At 33.8% G+C, this 17,438-nt stretch overlaps 1 protein-coding gene across 1 annotated transcript in view; it reads left to right on the forward strand.

Moving 5' to 3' along the window:
* Positions 1-17,438, forward strand: part of LOC145260309 (lysosomal cobalamin transporter ABCD4-like) — a 94,312-nt gene that overhangs the window by 37,585 nt on the left and 39,289 nt on the right. Inside the window, exons 7-10 of the mRNA XM_080118197.1 lie at positions 446-591; positions 5,673-5,794; positions 10,847-10,938; positions 13,799-13,885. Coding sequence (XP_079974323.1) covers positions 446-591; positions 5,673-5,794; positions 10,847-10,938; positions 13,799-13,885 — 447 coding nt within the window. The remainder of the gene's footprint in view (positions 1-445; positions 592-5,672; positions 5,795-10,846; positions 10,939-13,798; positions 13,886-17,438) is intronic.

Here is a 17,438-nt window from a genome sequence, read left to right on the forward strand (position 1 = left end):
TCACTCAGTGTAAAAAACCTGATCAACCTGACAATCGGCAAAATCTCACCGTTTTACTTCCCAGATGCTTCTTGCCTTTGGAATTCTTTCTTAGTCCCATGATGTCAATATCTGCAACAGAGAGATGAAACTTTCAGGTCATGAATGCATAAGTTCAATCGCCATAACAATGCAATTTGCAATCCTCTCTGATCCATTCAGGCGGAATAAAATAAGTAGACATTACATTTAAAACGTTCCTTGTATATGAAAAAGATGTCAATTTTAAGTAAACAAAGCATATTTCCTACATCAATATTTATAAGTAAATTTTTACTTTTATTAAACAAAAGTTTGTATTCTTGAAGAGTTGTGCCCCTTTATTAGTTTTTTTTTTTTTTTTTTTACCTCACACAAAAGAAAGATTATTATTCTTATTGTTTTTATTTTAATTTTATTTTATCAGATTTAAACACATGCAAATCAGAGTGAATGCTGAATCGATGGCCTTTTACCAGTCTGGTGCGACAGAAATGTTTAAGACGAATTCCAAACTTTTTGATCTTCTTCAAGCTCAATACAAACTCGCACAGAGGAAATATGCTCTTACATGTAAGCATGCAACCAACTTCATCCTCATCTTTTATTGTTTGTAACACTCAGTATTATATCATCCTAGGATAGAGCACTGTTGCCACATCTGGGCAGGAGCTGCTTGGACATCCTATCCTACCTTGACAGAGTTCCAAACCGACTGTGTAACCTAGTAGGTGATGCCCCTTTTCTCTTCCTTGCAACCACTTTCCAATAGAAAAGACATTGCAAGCCTGTTTCTGCTCCATCGTTATGTTCATGACATGTGCTCGTCTGAGCTCCAATCTATGAGCCCTCTTTCCAATCTTTCACAAAAATCACTTCTCTAGACAAAACTGCTATAAATAATTTCCCTTGCTCTCTATCGGTGGTTCCAGTTGACTACAATATTGTCATCTTCAAGTCCAACATAAACAAGTTCTTGTAAAACCTTTCTCTTAAATGATCTAATTATATCAAATTTTCACTACTAACAATTACTATGCAATGGTTCTAATGACTACCATACACTCATTAATCCTTATTCTTGAGTGGCCTCAAGGACTTGACAAGTACCGACACTTTTGTAAAAAAAAAATATTCCCATCTTTTATTGTTTGTAAGTTTGTTGTATATTAAAAGAGACAGCTTCCAATTTTTAGTTAGAAATGAAGTAATTAAGATCAAATATAATTATTATTGAAGGAGAATGCTGGAATCGAACGCAGTTATCAAAAATTAAAATAAATACACATTGTTAGTTAGATACGATTCCAGGAATGCAGTGGAATTATCCATTGTAGTGAGGAATAACCATACAACAAAGTTTACGTCAGAGCAAAATAATAGAACAATGAAATTAAGTAATGTCGTTTGTGTTGCCAGGACATGTGTTGGAAGCACGTGCAATGTCCATGTACATAGAATGCACATGTTTGGCCGTGTTCTGATGTCACAAAAAATATAGAATCAATATATACAGTTAAATTAGGGTTCGAAGGACAGTTCAGTCTAAGTCGAGAAGAGTTGGAGAACAGACAGAGTTATTCCAGCAAATTGACTGTTAGCCGAAGCTCCTTAGGAAGCGAAGGGGGAGGAAGACGATAGCAACTTAGCCAGGCATCGGATTCTTATCACCAGCTGGAAAAATAAATGTTTTCTATTTGTTATGTAAATCTTTTGTCTTTGTTATCAACCACAAGGTAATGTGTTTTTGTCTTCTGTTTATATGTAAGATCATGCTGACCCATCGTTTTATATAATAATGAACTTTGTATGTAAACCCCTTCCAAAGATTGACTGTATCCCCCTCTTTAATAATGCATTCCCCACTCTGTTTAAAGAACTGTTCATTAACGCTTCTTCCTTCACATCTCTTGGCCTTCTATTATAAATGTCGTCTCATCCCCGTTATGTGTACCCGCAATGCAACAAGTTTAGTGTTATCAGTGTCAGCACTCATTATTATTATTATGGAGCAAGCTGATATACCTGTTTCGCGAATAATGGACTTACCCAGAAGCTATGAATATAGTTACATCTGATACATTGTGGGTAGCGATTCATGGCAGTTATGGCCCCAGAATCATGACATGTACTTCTGTAACACAACGTTTGCTAATGCATTTTTTGTTAACTCTGCAATGTCTTGATTATTACTAGCCTAAAAGGCGAGAACAGTTATCAACATCATCATAATCAGTTTAACGTCTGTTTTACATACTGGCATGTGTTGGATGGCTTTTAGAATTTGACTTTCAAACTAATTGATCCTTATCACTTCCGCCTATGTTTTCTGTCGCTTTCCCCTCACATTGTACCCTGCTATCTCAACTGTTCTACATCTATTAACCCAAAAACTCTCACCATTCTTTCAATGTGGCCTCGCCATCAAAGTCTCTTGTTCTGCACACGTCTCGCTTTACTGTCCAGAGTTAATCTCCTCTGAGGTCATCAGAACTAAGCCTGTCTTTAAGATCGACATTACATTAATTGTATAATTCTCATATCATTTCTCTCCATGCAACGCATATCCTCAACCCTCACTGGCTAGGTTTCACTTCCATACATCATCACATTGCATATACATACCTGATAAATCCTTCTTTTGGTCAGTGGTGATACCGCTCTGCTAGTTAATAATGACAGAAATTCCTTGAACTTACTCTATCCACTCCTAACTCTTGCAATCACATTAATAAATAGAAGAGTTTGTTTCACAACAGAGAAGGTAATTATTTTCTGAAAACTGAAAATCTTAGGTCAATTTAGTAAAACTCAACTTTCGCTTACTGTCTTTGAAAATCATTTTCATTGATAATTAATTTTCTACTTTATCGTTTTTCATAATTTTTTGATATGTTCATTACTGTACCATGACAATTAAGTAGATACAATTGGTTTTACTTGAAATTCAATATTTAGATTTTTGAATTTTGCTCTAATAATGAAGGAACACCCAAAACATGCACAACCTCAATAGCTTCACCATCCAAATATACCTTCTCCATATCTGAGTTCTCTTCATCTCCATTGTCTTACAATTTTGCACACAAACTAGTTATCATATTTCAAGCTATCAGTAATTCCACATTATGCGACACAATCACGTTGACACACCGGTTCTTGCCAGATTACCAAAGTTCTACAACATTGAGCCTGGCCAGTACCAGATGGGTGACCATTTGGGAAGGCAAGGTGCTGTTTGTACCGCAAGGTAAAATACCAGGTTGAGAGACTGGCATGGTCTATCCTTCTCTCGAGGGTAGATGGGACTCTCTTAAGCCGTGGTAGGCAACCTATCTAGTGATGGCTTCACAATGAAAATACCCTTGATAGCCCTGGCGAAGCATCAAATATTCAGCTACCAACAAGATTTGAATTACACTACAAACTTGTGTAGTGAGTTCAATCTCGGCTACGGCCATGCTGGATGGAATTCCTTGTGCTTACACCCAAAAACGCGCTTACATTCTTGAGATTTTTTTTTTTCTTAAAGTTGACACAAAATTATTGATTAAAAAGAGATAGTCAAAGAGGCATAATTAATTAATAAATAAATAATACTTATCGTAAGTATTTTAGTTTTGGTTCTGACTTAAAGTGATAAGACATAAATATGAAAGAATAAATTAGATGAAAACGATTCTGTAAAGCAACAACAATAATAATTATTTATTATGTAAATAACTAAAAAGAAATTACTTTGAAATTTATTCGTTTGTTGCTGTTTTCCCATTGTATTATTCATCCTAGATGGGTTGAATCAGCTTCCTCCAGAGACGGAAGTGTCAAAGAAATATTAAATTTATAAGCAATCCTCAGTCGCATATATATCCTAGTCAGGTAAGTTGACAATGTTGGGGTTTTGCAGTTCTTGCAGGAAGGAATGTAACAGAGCACATATGAATATGGTAGAAAATATCAGCAGGAGCGAAGGATGGCCAGCATGCGAAGAGATTAGCAGCAGCAGCAGTAGTTGAAAAACTGCACATATGCAAATTAGAAAGTGTGTGCCAGAAGACTAAAAAAAAAAGAAAAAATGCAATACATGCTTGTGGGAAAAACAAAGTCCGTCTCAAAAACAATGGACGTGTAAAGATACAGGAAAGAAATGGCTGGCTGTGGCCGGTGTGGGGTCGTAAAGAAAAAGTGTACACCAGGCAAGATGGACGATGTCAAGAAACTTTTTTTTATTTATTTATTTTTTTAAAATGGTGCCGAAAATAACAGTAATAAAAACGTTTTGTTAAAAAATAAAAAATACTGACCCGGATTTCTTTCCTTTGTTCGAGTGTAACAGCCACGCTACAGGTGATGTCCTTCTGCATGCAATACCTAATATTCCCAAATGGTCACCAATCTGGTACTGACCAGGATCAACATTTCTTAACTGGTGATGACAACGTGTGTATGCTGTATATCATATGATCCATCTATATATATATAAAAGCGAAAATGTATGTATGTATGTATGTATGCTTTTCCTCGATGTCCACAAAAGGCTTCTTTCAGAGAAGCGCTCGCTCGCTTTACAACTTCTTAAAACTTTTATATCATCTATAAATTGTAATATCTCACACTTAACCATGGAGCTCGCCTGTCTATTTAATTTTGTTGACTTTCAAACGTTAATTATTCGACATTTCCCGCATCGGCATGCGTTACATTCGGTTTTCGGTATAAACAAAAAGCGAAACTCGACTCTAATTACTGGTCGAAAGCCAGTGGTCTCTAGAGAGCTAAATAACGTTTGGTCAATGTCGACTTCATCATATCAGACGGTAGCTTTCATTTCCAGACGAGATGCTCCCCCTAATAAACAGGGAGCGGGTTTTTAAAAACAAACAAACCGATTTATTGACCTCATTAAAAACTGTCCCGCACAAAATGCTAACTGCTGAATACCTATCGCCGTCACGTCAATCAAAAACGCGCACCTGTTTTTTTTTTTCACACTTTACTATTTTCCAACTGTGCGTCAAGGCTTCGTTTTTTTTTCATGGGCACCTGTTTTTTTTTCACATTTCGGGTTTTTTTCACACACACACTTACAAACACCCGGGCAACACCAGGTACCCCTCGCTAGTATATCTATAAAAGTGAACGTGTCTGTTTGTCTGTGTTCATTTCCCTACACAATAACTCTGTCACTTTTAAGTCTACAGACTCAAAATTTGATATACAGGGTACTGAGATTTGGGAAAATCTTTGTAAACTGAAAATTGACAGTTATTGTGTAGGGAAATGTACACAGACACTTTCACGTTTATAGATATATAGATAGGAATCGATAGAAAATTGACTTTATAATAATATATATGAAATCTGCATAAATTAAAATATATTAAAGTGTATTTTATGACCAGGATATGTTGGGTGTCCTTGCTACCTTAAATACTTTTGAAGTTTTAACAAAAGAACTACAATAATATCAGGGAATCTCCATTTATTCTGAATATCCACAGGATGCAAACATCAATATATGAAAAAGTCTGCTGTGAAATTTCCACAGGTCCCGCTAGTTAATACATTATTTTAATTTTTTTATTGAAAAAAAAACACAAACTATTTATATTATTTGAATATTTTGTTATTTTTAATTTTTATTTACTTTCCAGTTTCTATCAAATTTTACGACTATGTTGGATCAATTCTAAACTACATTATCTTAGCCATTCCAATATTTACCGGCGTCTTTGACAACCTCACACCAGTCCAGTTATCTGCCCTTATCAGTTCTGTGAGTACCGTATTCATTCATTTTTTTTATATTCATTTTTTACTGAGATTTTCATATTAAAAATAATTGAATTATTATCTCATCAATTTATGTCCCTATTAGATTAAATGATTGGATATGCGAATTAATATACAAGGGGAATTCTAAAAAGCATGCCTCCTATTTTTTTTAAATTCCGTCTGAATGGATCAGAGTGGATTGCGAATGCATTGTTATAAAAGAGATGAATAATCCAACTCGAGTGTTCTTTCAAACTGAAATAATTTATGTGACTGAAGTAGAAATTATCTAAATATAAGGAGTGTTTTGAAAGTAATGTCTCTTATTTTTTTTATTCCATCCGAATAGATCAGAAAGGATTGCAAATTGCATTGTTATGATGACTGATCTTATGCATTTATGACCTGAAAATTTCATCTCTCTGTTGCAAATATTGATAGTGTGGGACTCTTAAAAAAAAGCTACCCTGCCATGGATGTGCGTGAGAAGCAGAAATGTGTCATTGTATTCCTGGTAAACGTGCATTGACAATGGCAGTGAACACAAAAGCTTGCTCGTTTTAATGATACCACTCCTGTCTTGGTAGCTCTTTAACTCTTTCAGTTAAAAAAAAAAAAATTAGAGACTTTACTTTTGAAACAACTTTCATATATCTGAGGAAAAAATTGTCAAATTCAAGATGGACCAACAAGAATTTTGAATTTTTCAGGTGAGGATTGATCATCTATATTATTTGGATTCTTTGGACTATTGTTTTCATGTTGAGTGTTATTTTCACAAAGTTTTGGTCACTGTAACCTCCGACCTTCTTCAGGTGTATTTTTTCAAACTCTGGGATCTCTGTCCGCAAGAATCCATAGTGTAGTCGATAAAATACTTGGTTAAATTTCAGTTGTAAAAGTGACAACTTTTTAAAGATTAAACATTCAATCTTCAGTGCGGGCGACACTCGAAATACAATTGTTAATTACTTAGGACTTCTACTCGGTCATGGCTGAGGGAATGAGAGTATGCTACCTGTGGATTAAATAAAGTGGTTTTGTTCAAAATTCCATGCAGAATCTGGAGTTCAACAAAAAGACTCCCAAGTTTGACAAGATATACTTAATTTAATACTTACTTAGAGTTGGAGGTTACAATGACTGAAACATTGCTAAAATGTCACTCAAGATGAGAACACTAGTCTGAAGAATCTAAATGCAAGAAAATTCTGCTAAAGGCCTGCCAACACTTACTTATAGAGATGGAGAAACATTTAACACCAGACATCCAACCAGTGATGTCTCTGCATATTTACATTCGCCTAAGGGGAGGTAATCCCTACCTGCCTCTGGCCAGTCCAAGGGGCATATCTGCCATCTCTACATTACTGGACAGCTCTGAATGGGCACAGACTTTTAGCGTTTATTTTAAAATCATAAAAATTGCTTTCTTTTTACTTTGATGTCTTCATGACTATTTGCATAAAAAACATAAATTGCTCTTATAGAAGGAATTTATTTTTGTGTTTATTTTGTGTTAGAAAACATAAAAATAACAAATGTTTTAGATATGACTTTCAATTTTGATAAAAATACATGTAAGCCATATTTAAAAACTGTTAATGTTATACATAAGTCTTATCTTAATAATAACTTTCAGTTAAAAACGGTGCTTGTACTAAACTTAAAAGCAAATATAAGAAACAAAATACCAAAAATAATTATAAAAATACAGAAGAAATATCATATAATCCCAAGATTCAAGGAGCGAAAATGTTGATTATATTTAATCTATTTTTATGTGAAGGGAGTAAAAAGAAAGTGAAACCCTTTTAAAAAAATTCATATCCATCTGAATTTTGTGAAACTTTTAGACATCAATTAATTAATATTCCCCAATTTTCATTTTCTCAAAAGTAATTTCAATGGTTTTAGGGGGGGAATAATATGTCCCTAAAATGTAATTTCCCATTTGAAATATAATTATCTTTTCTATATAAATAGAATGAACTCATTTTTCCCGTGTGAGTTTTACCTTAATAGGATTAAAAATCAAAACATTACATGCAAATGTAATGTTCACAAACTGCAGAACAGGATCTGAAGTGTGCTATAGGCCTATTACCTCTACACTTCTTCGAGAATCTCACATTCCTATACTTTTTCCGGTGAGAGTTCACCGCCAAAATCGGTTAGAATCAATGGAAGTTGTAAAATCTTTTCTCTCTATTTGATTCACCCCCCCCACTCCCCGTTTACACCGTCTCTGATTTGTTCACAATGGACAATACGAAGGAACACCAGTTGCTTAAAAAACAGGAATGCTGTCATTTTAACGTTCATTTTCGACTGGGTGAAAGGCAGCATTGAACCTAAGCGAATCGAAAATTTATTTATGCTCTTTCTTCCTATACTTTTTTAAAAATTTATTTTCCCCTTCGCATTCCCCAGTGTTTTTTTTTTCCTGTTTTTTAAAATTTTATTTCTTTAGTTCTCTTTAAAAAACACGTCCGTTTTTTTCTCCCTGATTTTCACTTTTCGTTATGCCGATTTGTTTATTTACATTAAAAAAGAGGAAACAATGGTTGCATACAAATACTGGATTAATGTCGTTATAACCTTCATTTTCCACTGGGTGAAATGCAGCGTTGAACCTAAATGAAACGAACGTTTATTTATGCCTTTTCTTTTCTTATAGCTTTCTATTTATTTATTTTCACTTTCGCATCCCGCAGTGTTTTCTTTTTTTGTTTTCTTCTTTTTTGTGCATACAAACACTGGAATAATGTTGTTTTAACCTTCCTTTAACAACGGGTGAAACACAGCAATAAACTTCAGTGAAGCGAAGGTTTCTTTCTGTCATTTCTTCCTTTGTTTTTTCTGTTTTTCTTTTTCTTCGCTAACACGTTCGGACGTTCGGTATCTTACATGAATTGCGCTTTCTTTTCCCGATTTGTTTATTCAAAGTACAAACAAACACCGGTTGTTAATCAAACTGGAATAATTCATTTTCGACTCCCGAATTATTTTTTTCTTGAAAAACTTACACCTTTGTTTGTTACAACCAGCCAATTGCGTTTTAACGTTCATTTGTTCCATACTACCGGGCAATGCTGGGTACCCCCGCTAGTAAATAAGACTAATAGTCTATAACTGCCCCTCTCCTACAAAAAAAAGGATGAATTGTACAATACTTAATATTTTTTTTCGCAATAAACCTCCATTTCAAATCTGTCTTACTTAATTCTTCTTCTTTAACATAATGAAGAAATTATATACAAGCTGCAGAGATGACTCTGGCCTGAGGAAGAAAGAAATAATGAATCTAGATAACTGAAGGGGAGAATGAGGAACAGCATAATGCAATATTGAACATTGAGTAAAAAAGAACACACACACACACATATATATATATATATATATATATATAATCTCTTTCATTAGTATTATAAGAGAGTGGTATGTAAGCAGAATGACCCTTTTGTCAATATATGCGGCTACACAGGTAAGAGGGGAATAACATTTACACTACCCTTGTGGATTGGAAAAGCAACTTAGTTGGAAATTCTGTCCAAGTTCCTGCGTTCAACAGTAAGGTTACCTGGTTCGAAATGAGTCGACTCCACGTTTCTCAATTTTTGAGATGAGGATTAATTATTCATATTATTTGAATTCTTTGGACTACTGTTCGCATCTTGAAATATTTTCTCATCGTTTTGGTTAATGTAACATCTTCGACCTTCTTTATTGAACACGAGAATCTTTCTGTCGAACCTGGGAATCTGCATGGAGTTTTGAATGGAATGCTTTTGTTAGTGTTGACTGCGTAGAAGTAATGCATAATTGTATCCTGAGTGTCGCCTGCACTGAGGATTGAACCTTCATCCTTCAGAAAAGTATAACTTTCAATAAAAGTATAACTTCAGAAAAGCATAACTTTCCAACTGAATTTTACCAAATAAGTTATCCATTACCCTGTGAGTCTTTACGGATAATTCTAGTATGAATTTTAAGAGCCTGTTCTGATGAATTTGGAGAATTATAGCTCACAGCACCGGAACTCTTTGCAAGGGAGACATTTTATTCCTTGATCATTTTACTCATCAAGCATAAATAAAATACTGACTCTTTTTCCTGAGAGTTTTGGCCACTTCACCTGGCTTATCTCATCCTTCTCCATAAAACACTCCTCTTGCATCTTCTTGTGGTTTTCCTGCACAGCAGAGAAAGGATACCCTTTTGTAAGGTTGTTTGTAGCATTACTACTACAGAGACTTAAATCTATCTTATTTCTAGATGTACAAATACAATCGAGGATTACGTAGGACTTCTATTCAGTCATAGCTGATGGAATAAAACCATTAAATATGATTGTCTTCAAGTCCAACCAGCCCTGTCGGTGGGGCATTAGAATACGCCGACTGTCCCCCTGCAGACGGTAAAAGTCCCTCAATGGGGGTCCTGGATATGACCTTAAACTATATCCAGTGGTGAGGCCCCAGCTTGCGGGCTTTGGGGAGTGTGGAGCCACCCTTTAATTACCATTGCTCCCAGGTCCACTCTGACCCAGAGTGGTAGTACCTGTTAGGGTTCCAACTATGGGTTAAATAGAAACCAACATGGAAACAACAAATATATTCTATTAAAAAAATTTTTCTTCAAAATCTTTGGATTCGGCATTAAATAACCCGGAAAGGGTTGATATGCCGTAAAACAAAAACAACCAACCAACCAATCAAGTCCAACATAAACAAATTCTTGATGAGTCATCCCCTTAAGTAACCCAATTTACCAAATTTCCACGACTTTTTTTGACCACTGTACACTCATTAACCCTTATCTTCTCCGGGCCTTGATAAGTGGTGATTCCTTTGTAAAACAAAACAAACAAAAAAAAAAAAAACTCAATCATGGCTGATGGAACGAGAACATGCTACCCTTGTGGATTAAATAAAGAGTTCTGTTCGAACTTCTGTACAGATTCCCGAATTTGGCAGAAAGATTCCTGGATCCGACACCAGTTTGTACTTTTTTGTCCTGTAAATCTTTAAAATAATTTTTTCTTTTTCAGAATGCTTTCATAACGATTTACCTCATCAGCTGTTTTACAAAACTTATTGACCTTTCAAGTCTAGCGGCGCAGAATGCTGGACTTGCTCATCGGTGAGTTTTAATATATTTTTTAATAATGTGGAGAAATAAAAATTGCCATCATTTGCCCATGCATTCAATTTTAAGGTGGAGTAATTCTATTTTGAAACTAGCAAGACTCATGCTCTGTCATTGCTCAGGAAAATTGAGGAAACCAATAAGCTTTTGCTTCCAGCTCAGAAACCTGTATAAATATTTCTGATTAAATTTTTAACTTTCTGTAAGTTCATTTAATAAGATGATGACAGAAATCCTAGAAAACTACCTCCAGTCTATATTGGAATGTGGCCGTAAATGGATGGTAACATTTAATGCTACTAAGACTAAGCTTCTTTCCTTAACAATTACAAGAAACATTCTCAATCTCAGATTGCCATGATTAATTACATCCTACCTGAGAACTCTTTGGCTTAACATTCATTGAAACAAATACATTGAAGCTATTGCCAAGGCTGCTGCAAAGATGGGCTCCATCTGCTGTTAGAAAATTGCTCAAACCTAAGAATATCCTATATTTCTTCAAAGTAACAATTTGCCCATGCATGGAGTATTAGTACCCCATTTGGTGCATCGACATAGTCTACAAAAGAGTCTTAAAGCTAATAGATCATCCACCATCGACCAAGCTCCAACTTCTGTCCCATCACCGTAATGTTGCATCCTTGTGTCTGTTTCACAAGTACTTTAATGGAACTTGCTCTGATAAACTACTAGCACTTGTATCCCCTTAATGTACATATTCCTGATTAACCTGACAAGTAGCAAAATCTCACCCCCTTCACTGTTGAGGTACCTAGATGATGGAAAGCTTTCTATTCTAATAGCTTTTTTCCTCGGACTGCTAAACTTTAGAATTTCCTGTTTCCTGCATCCTTGACTGTACTAACCTGCAGAAGTTTAAATGTAATGTGAACAGATATCTAACTTCTCAACTCCCCACAATCCCTTGTTAGCTATGATCCCAAATAGTAGCCCCATAACGTCTAAATGGCAATATGCCTTGTTTGGAGTGAAAAAGAGTTTTAAAATAAAAATGATATTAACCAGTTTGAATTATAAGGCACTAAAATCCAACATTTTAAAAACAACAAAATGTTTAATTGTATTGATTTTTTTTTTTATGTATAACCTTTTGAAAACAGAAAATCCCAATCCGGATTTGAACCTGTCTCTACAGAAGATTATCTCTCTTTGTAGGCAAAGGTTTGAAACATGCTTGGATCTCATTTTTCTCTCTTTGGATTTTCTATGTCTCCATCCTCATTTAATAATTATAAAAGTTTCATTTAATAATCAGCTGCAACTACACTATAACAGCAAAATTCAGAAAATGAAAAAAATCGATTTTAAAAAAAAATCTATTGACTTTTTGTGTCAATTTCAACCAAAAACAGTGATACCTACTTAAATCTCTCCACTCTGATCTCTAGCACGTGGTACAGTGGGGGAAGACATGGCTGGTTACTTTTAATGCATCTAAAACCGAGCTCCTATCTTTACATCATCAACGCTCTGATCCCCATCTGGCATCAATTGAAATGGATGGCTCTCGTCTAGGGGAGGCTCCATGTTTTGACAAGCTTCTGGGTTTGTCCTTTACTCATGATCTGAAGTGGAACACATACATCAAGTCTGTTGCCAAGGTCGCTGGGAAAATGGTGGGATCCTTCTACTGCTCCAGAAGATATCTCACTACTGATGCAATTCTCTATCTATATAAAAGCCAAGTACGCCCAAGGATGGAGTACTGCTGCCACATCTGGGCAGGAGCTGCTAAAAACAGCCTATTCTGCCTTGACAGAGTACAAAATAGACTTTGTGGCTTAGTGGGGGATGCCCTTTTCTCTTCCCTGCAACATCTCTCCCACAGAAGAGACGTTGCGAGCCTTTCTTTGTTTTATCGTTATTTCCGTGGCAAGTGCTTGTCTGAGCTCCAATCTCTGGTTCCCCCCTCACCAATCTTTCATGATAAACACCCTGTCTAGCTGAAACCACTGTCAATAATTTTCCACTCTTTATCTGTACCTAAATCAAAACGTACATTCCATGAACAAAGCTTCTTTCTTAGAAGTGCATGCCTGTGGAACTCTCTTCCGCTTGCCTGTTTCCCACCTGACTACAACTTGGATATCTTCAAGTCCAACATAAACAAATTCCTGATGAACTTAAGTAAGACACTCAAATCTCCAATACTAACGATTACTACGACACTATCCCATTGATTACTGTACATGCAATAACCCTTATCCCTGAGTGACTTCTGGGCCTTGATAAGTGGTGACCTTCATGTAGAAAAAAAAAAAAAAAAATTGGCATGTCAGAAGTACTTAAATATTACTGCATTATTTAATTTTTATAGTAAAAAAAAAAAACCCTCACCATATTTCTTTGGGAACATGTGACATACCAAGGGAAGTAACCTCAGTTATTCTAAAAACAAGGCAAGTAACTCGTTTATGATTGTTAATGCACAAATTATTAAAAAATTGGCAATAGTTACATGCCTCGCCTTGGAACTCTTCAGTGTTTTTTTTATTTTTAGCCAAACATTTTATTTTTGTTAATTTTCATAAAAAAAAATGTTTTTAATAATTTTTTCCTACCTTATCGTTTTGCGTAATTTTTGGATATATTCAATACTGTAACAAGACAAGAAGAGACCATTGGTTTGGCTTGAAATTTAATGTTTAAAATTTCAAATTTCGCTATTATAGTACAGTAGCACTAATAATGGTATTACTTATGCAAACCTGAGTGACCACCCATAAAACAGCGTTGCGCATCAAAAATATTGTTAGATAAATTTCATTGTTTACTTCTATTTGATTGATTGATTGATTGAGACAAAATATATTTTTTTCTTTCCTTCCAGTGTGGCCATTTTGTTTGAAGTTTTAAAAATACAAAAAAGTAACCAAATTCCAACATTCGATTCTTTTTCTTCATATTCAGACGAGAGGTAATTAAAAAAAAATTCTTTTTTTCATATTCACACAAATTTACATGGTCTTGGGTTACATTTATGTTAAAATAGATTTCTTGTGATCCATTGGATCAGTATTTTTTATTGCATACTAGCAGCCCACCCGGCATTGTCTAGTCACAAGATACGCTTAAATACAATAGTTTAATTCATGCAGATTACATATTTATTATTATAGTGACGATTCTCTATCTATTTATTTAGCATTACAAGCGTATGCTGTATTTTTGTGGACATCGGCAATATTACATATCTAATGTGCTTCAACAAGTCATATCTTTTTTATTTGTGGGTCAATTTTTAAAAGAATTACATTGATGGAAAGAGAATAGAATAAGCATTCCAATGGTGTTAATTTATTTTATGCGTTCAATGTTTTTATGCTCTAAGTTAAAAATGAAAACATGATAAAAATGACAACAAAATGGGAAGCAGTTTTTTCAATATTTACATTTTTATACGTTACGTTTGGATACAAATGCGCGGGGTTAAATTTGATTGGATATGGCTGAAATTTTATAGGCTATATAAACAAAGAAGTCCATCTCTACTGGTGTTTGATTTTTATTTTTACGACCACAGGAAGCAAAGTTATGACCGAGCAAAGTTGACGAAGAATATTTCAAAATTGATAAGATAAATCAGTATATATCATCCATTTTCATATAGATAATAGTTTCATTTATAATATGTAAATATTTGATAATTATTAATTGTGCGGAATTTTCTTTAAAATGTTATCTTTTATAGAAATCAAATCCGCTTACAGAAAAACGGTCACTAAGTGTGTCATGCGCTGAGAGCTTATTAAAGTACTCTGTTAAAAATAGAAAACTGTCTTACAAGACTAGTCATTTTTTATTCTGAGTTCGTCAATTTAAAAAAATTATTTTCAAGTTTTTCAAATTTGATTTCCAAACAATAATATTTTGTTGTTTTTAACGCTTTTAGTACACATGCACTAAAAGCGTTAAAAAACAAAAAATGTACTAAGTACATGCGTTTAACTTCTTATTTGTACTTAAGATAGAATTGTTTTTTAGTGATCAAAAAAACAAATATATAACAAATAAAAGATATCTGTGCACTTATGCTACCATGCTGAAATAATAACGTTATCAACATGGGGAAGGGTGTTTTTTGTTAACTTTTCTGTACTTTCACCTAACAATTAAATAAAAAAGATATTGTGAAACTTGAATTTATTTTTAACTAATTGTCAAGACCATTTTTTTTGAATCTGTAAACCCGCTTTTTTTTTTTTTAACTGAGTATATTTAAATAATAATAATAACTTAAGATATCTAAATAATAATAATAATTGGGCGGTTCAATAAAGAATTTCATTGTGATGCATTTTGTAAATTTTTACCTTGTTTCCACGCTTAACATTTTCTTTAAACTGACTACCTGTAAAGGTTTTCTGGTATGCTGAAAACGAATATTGCATTTAAATTTTCGGCAAATAAGCAGCTTTCTGGATATTAAACAATGTCATTTCTTACGTTATTGCTGGTGGCCATCTTGGTATGCGCATTTGTGCATAGTTTTTCAGGGTTGAATTTGAGCACACCAAAATGGCCACCAGCGATAACATAAGAAATGACATTGCTTAATATCCGGAAAACTATTTGCAGAAAATTTAAATGCAATATTCGTTTTCAGCATACCCTAAAACCTCTAAAAGTAATCATTTTAAATGTTAAGGTGGAAATAAGGTAAAAAATTACCGTTTTATTTCTTTGTTTAGATAATTGAATTTTCAGTAAAACAACAGAATAGAAATGACAAAAATTACCATCAACTGGTGAATATATAGTTGTTGCTTATCAGGATTCCTGGTATCCTGGTACTGTGAAAGTTACATCAAGGATTCACGTAAAGTACGATTTATGGTTGCATCTCAGAAAATAGGGGTATCTTTTAGGCTAGATAGAGAGGATTTACAAAATTGAAAATTGGAATGGTCCCAAAATGCATACGTTCTGGTCAACTATGGGAATTTCTATCTTTTACAGAAATCCAAAATCTATATGAAAAATTTTCTTCGATTTCTTTCTGAGATTAATTCACATCTACTCAATTTTTTTTTCTTTGAGGAGAGTAGTAAACACTGGCCATGAATTCTCTTTAGGCATTCAATGTCTACACCCAAGATTAAGCTTTCCTTTGGTGAGGAGGCAGGAAAATGCCTGCTCTCAATAAAGCTATATTTAAATAGCACTATAATACTTAGTTTTGTTCATGAATAGACACCCACTATATGATATCATGCGCCAGTTCCAAAAAACTTGAAATTTGTACATCTGAATTTATAATTCATGGCTTATGATAAAGAGATACATCAGATTTGACTGAATAATCAGAAAGAGCACACAATTTTACATAAGAGTGCCAAGTTTCATGAGAATAGCTTGAAAAATAAATAAATGGTGGCGAAATTACCAAATTTCTTGAAATGTTGCGGTTCGTAATTTAGCCCATTTTTTCTAAAGAAACATGTCACCAGAAAGACATATATTTTGGCACTTAAAATTCTCATAACTTTTGAACTACTGATGGTATTTGCATAATTCAAACGGTTTTAAGCATCTTTTACATAGCTCTTTTCATGCAAGTTGATAAAATAACAATTATCTAAAAATAAAAAGTCAACTTGTAATGCTAATTTATTATATAGTAATATTTTATACCTAATTGCATGTTAAACCTTATATATAGTAGTGAGATCAAAGCTAATACATATGAGTTGGGTGCCATCAACTAGAACCAAAATGTACAAGTCTTCACCCTCATTTCTTAGCCTCTAAACCACACCTATACGCATATATATATATATAAATTTATCTGTCATCCCTTTTTTAAAAGATGGAATCGCCCGATCATCAAAGACAAGATGCAAGCAAACAAGAAAGCTAGAGTTTTATAATTATATAGATATCATCATCATCATCATCATCATCATCATCATCATCATCATCCCATATAGATCTATTGTTGACATTGGTTTTTCTGATATTTTTGTAGTCAGAATTTTCAGATTTTCTATGTCCCCATCCCCATGGATAATTATAAAAGTTTCATTCAATAATGATTTTACAAATTTACATGGTGTTAAGATTACATTTATATTAAAATAGATCACCCATGACCTATTAGATCAATATTTTTTATCACATACATATACTGAACAGTTATAATTTTCAAATTTTAATGCATTCAGTGTATGGAAATGTGTTGTACAAAACCACTGGAGTTGGACTTAAATCTCAATCTTGAATAAGAATAGAATGCCATGGCTAAGTGACAACATGCCACGTAAAAAAGAATGCCTGCATTTTATGATGAAGACTTGTTTGCTAAATGAAAGATGAGGAATAAAAGTTGCATATAATTTTATTATCTCATCAAATTTAAAGGGGAAAATTAAAAATAAAGAAACTTTTTTTGACCATGGCATTTCAAAACTAAATGCTTAAAATTAATTTTTGATTTAATTATTTTTACCATTTTATCCTATTCCTTCATG

The sequence above is a fragment of the Euprymna scolopes genome, chromosome 36 (assembly GCF_053919585.1).
Source record: "Euprymna scolopes isolate OS-2025 chromosome 36, ASM5391958v1, whole genome shotgun sequence".
NCBI lineage: Eukaryota > Metazoa > Mollusca > Cephalopoda > Sepiida > Sepiolidae > Euprymna > Euprymna scolopes.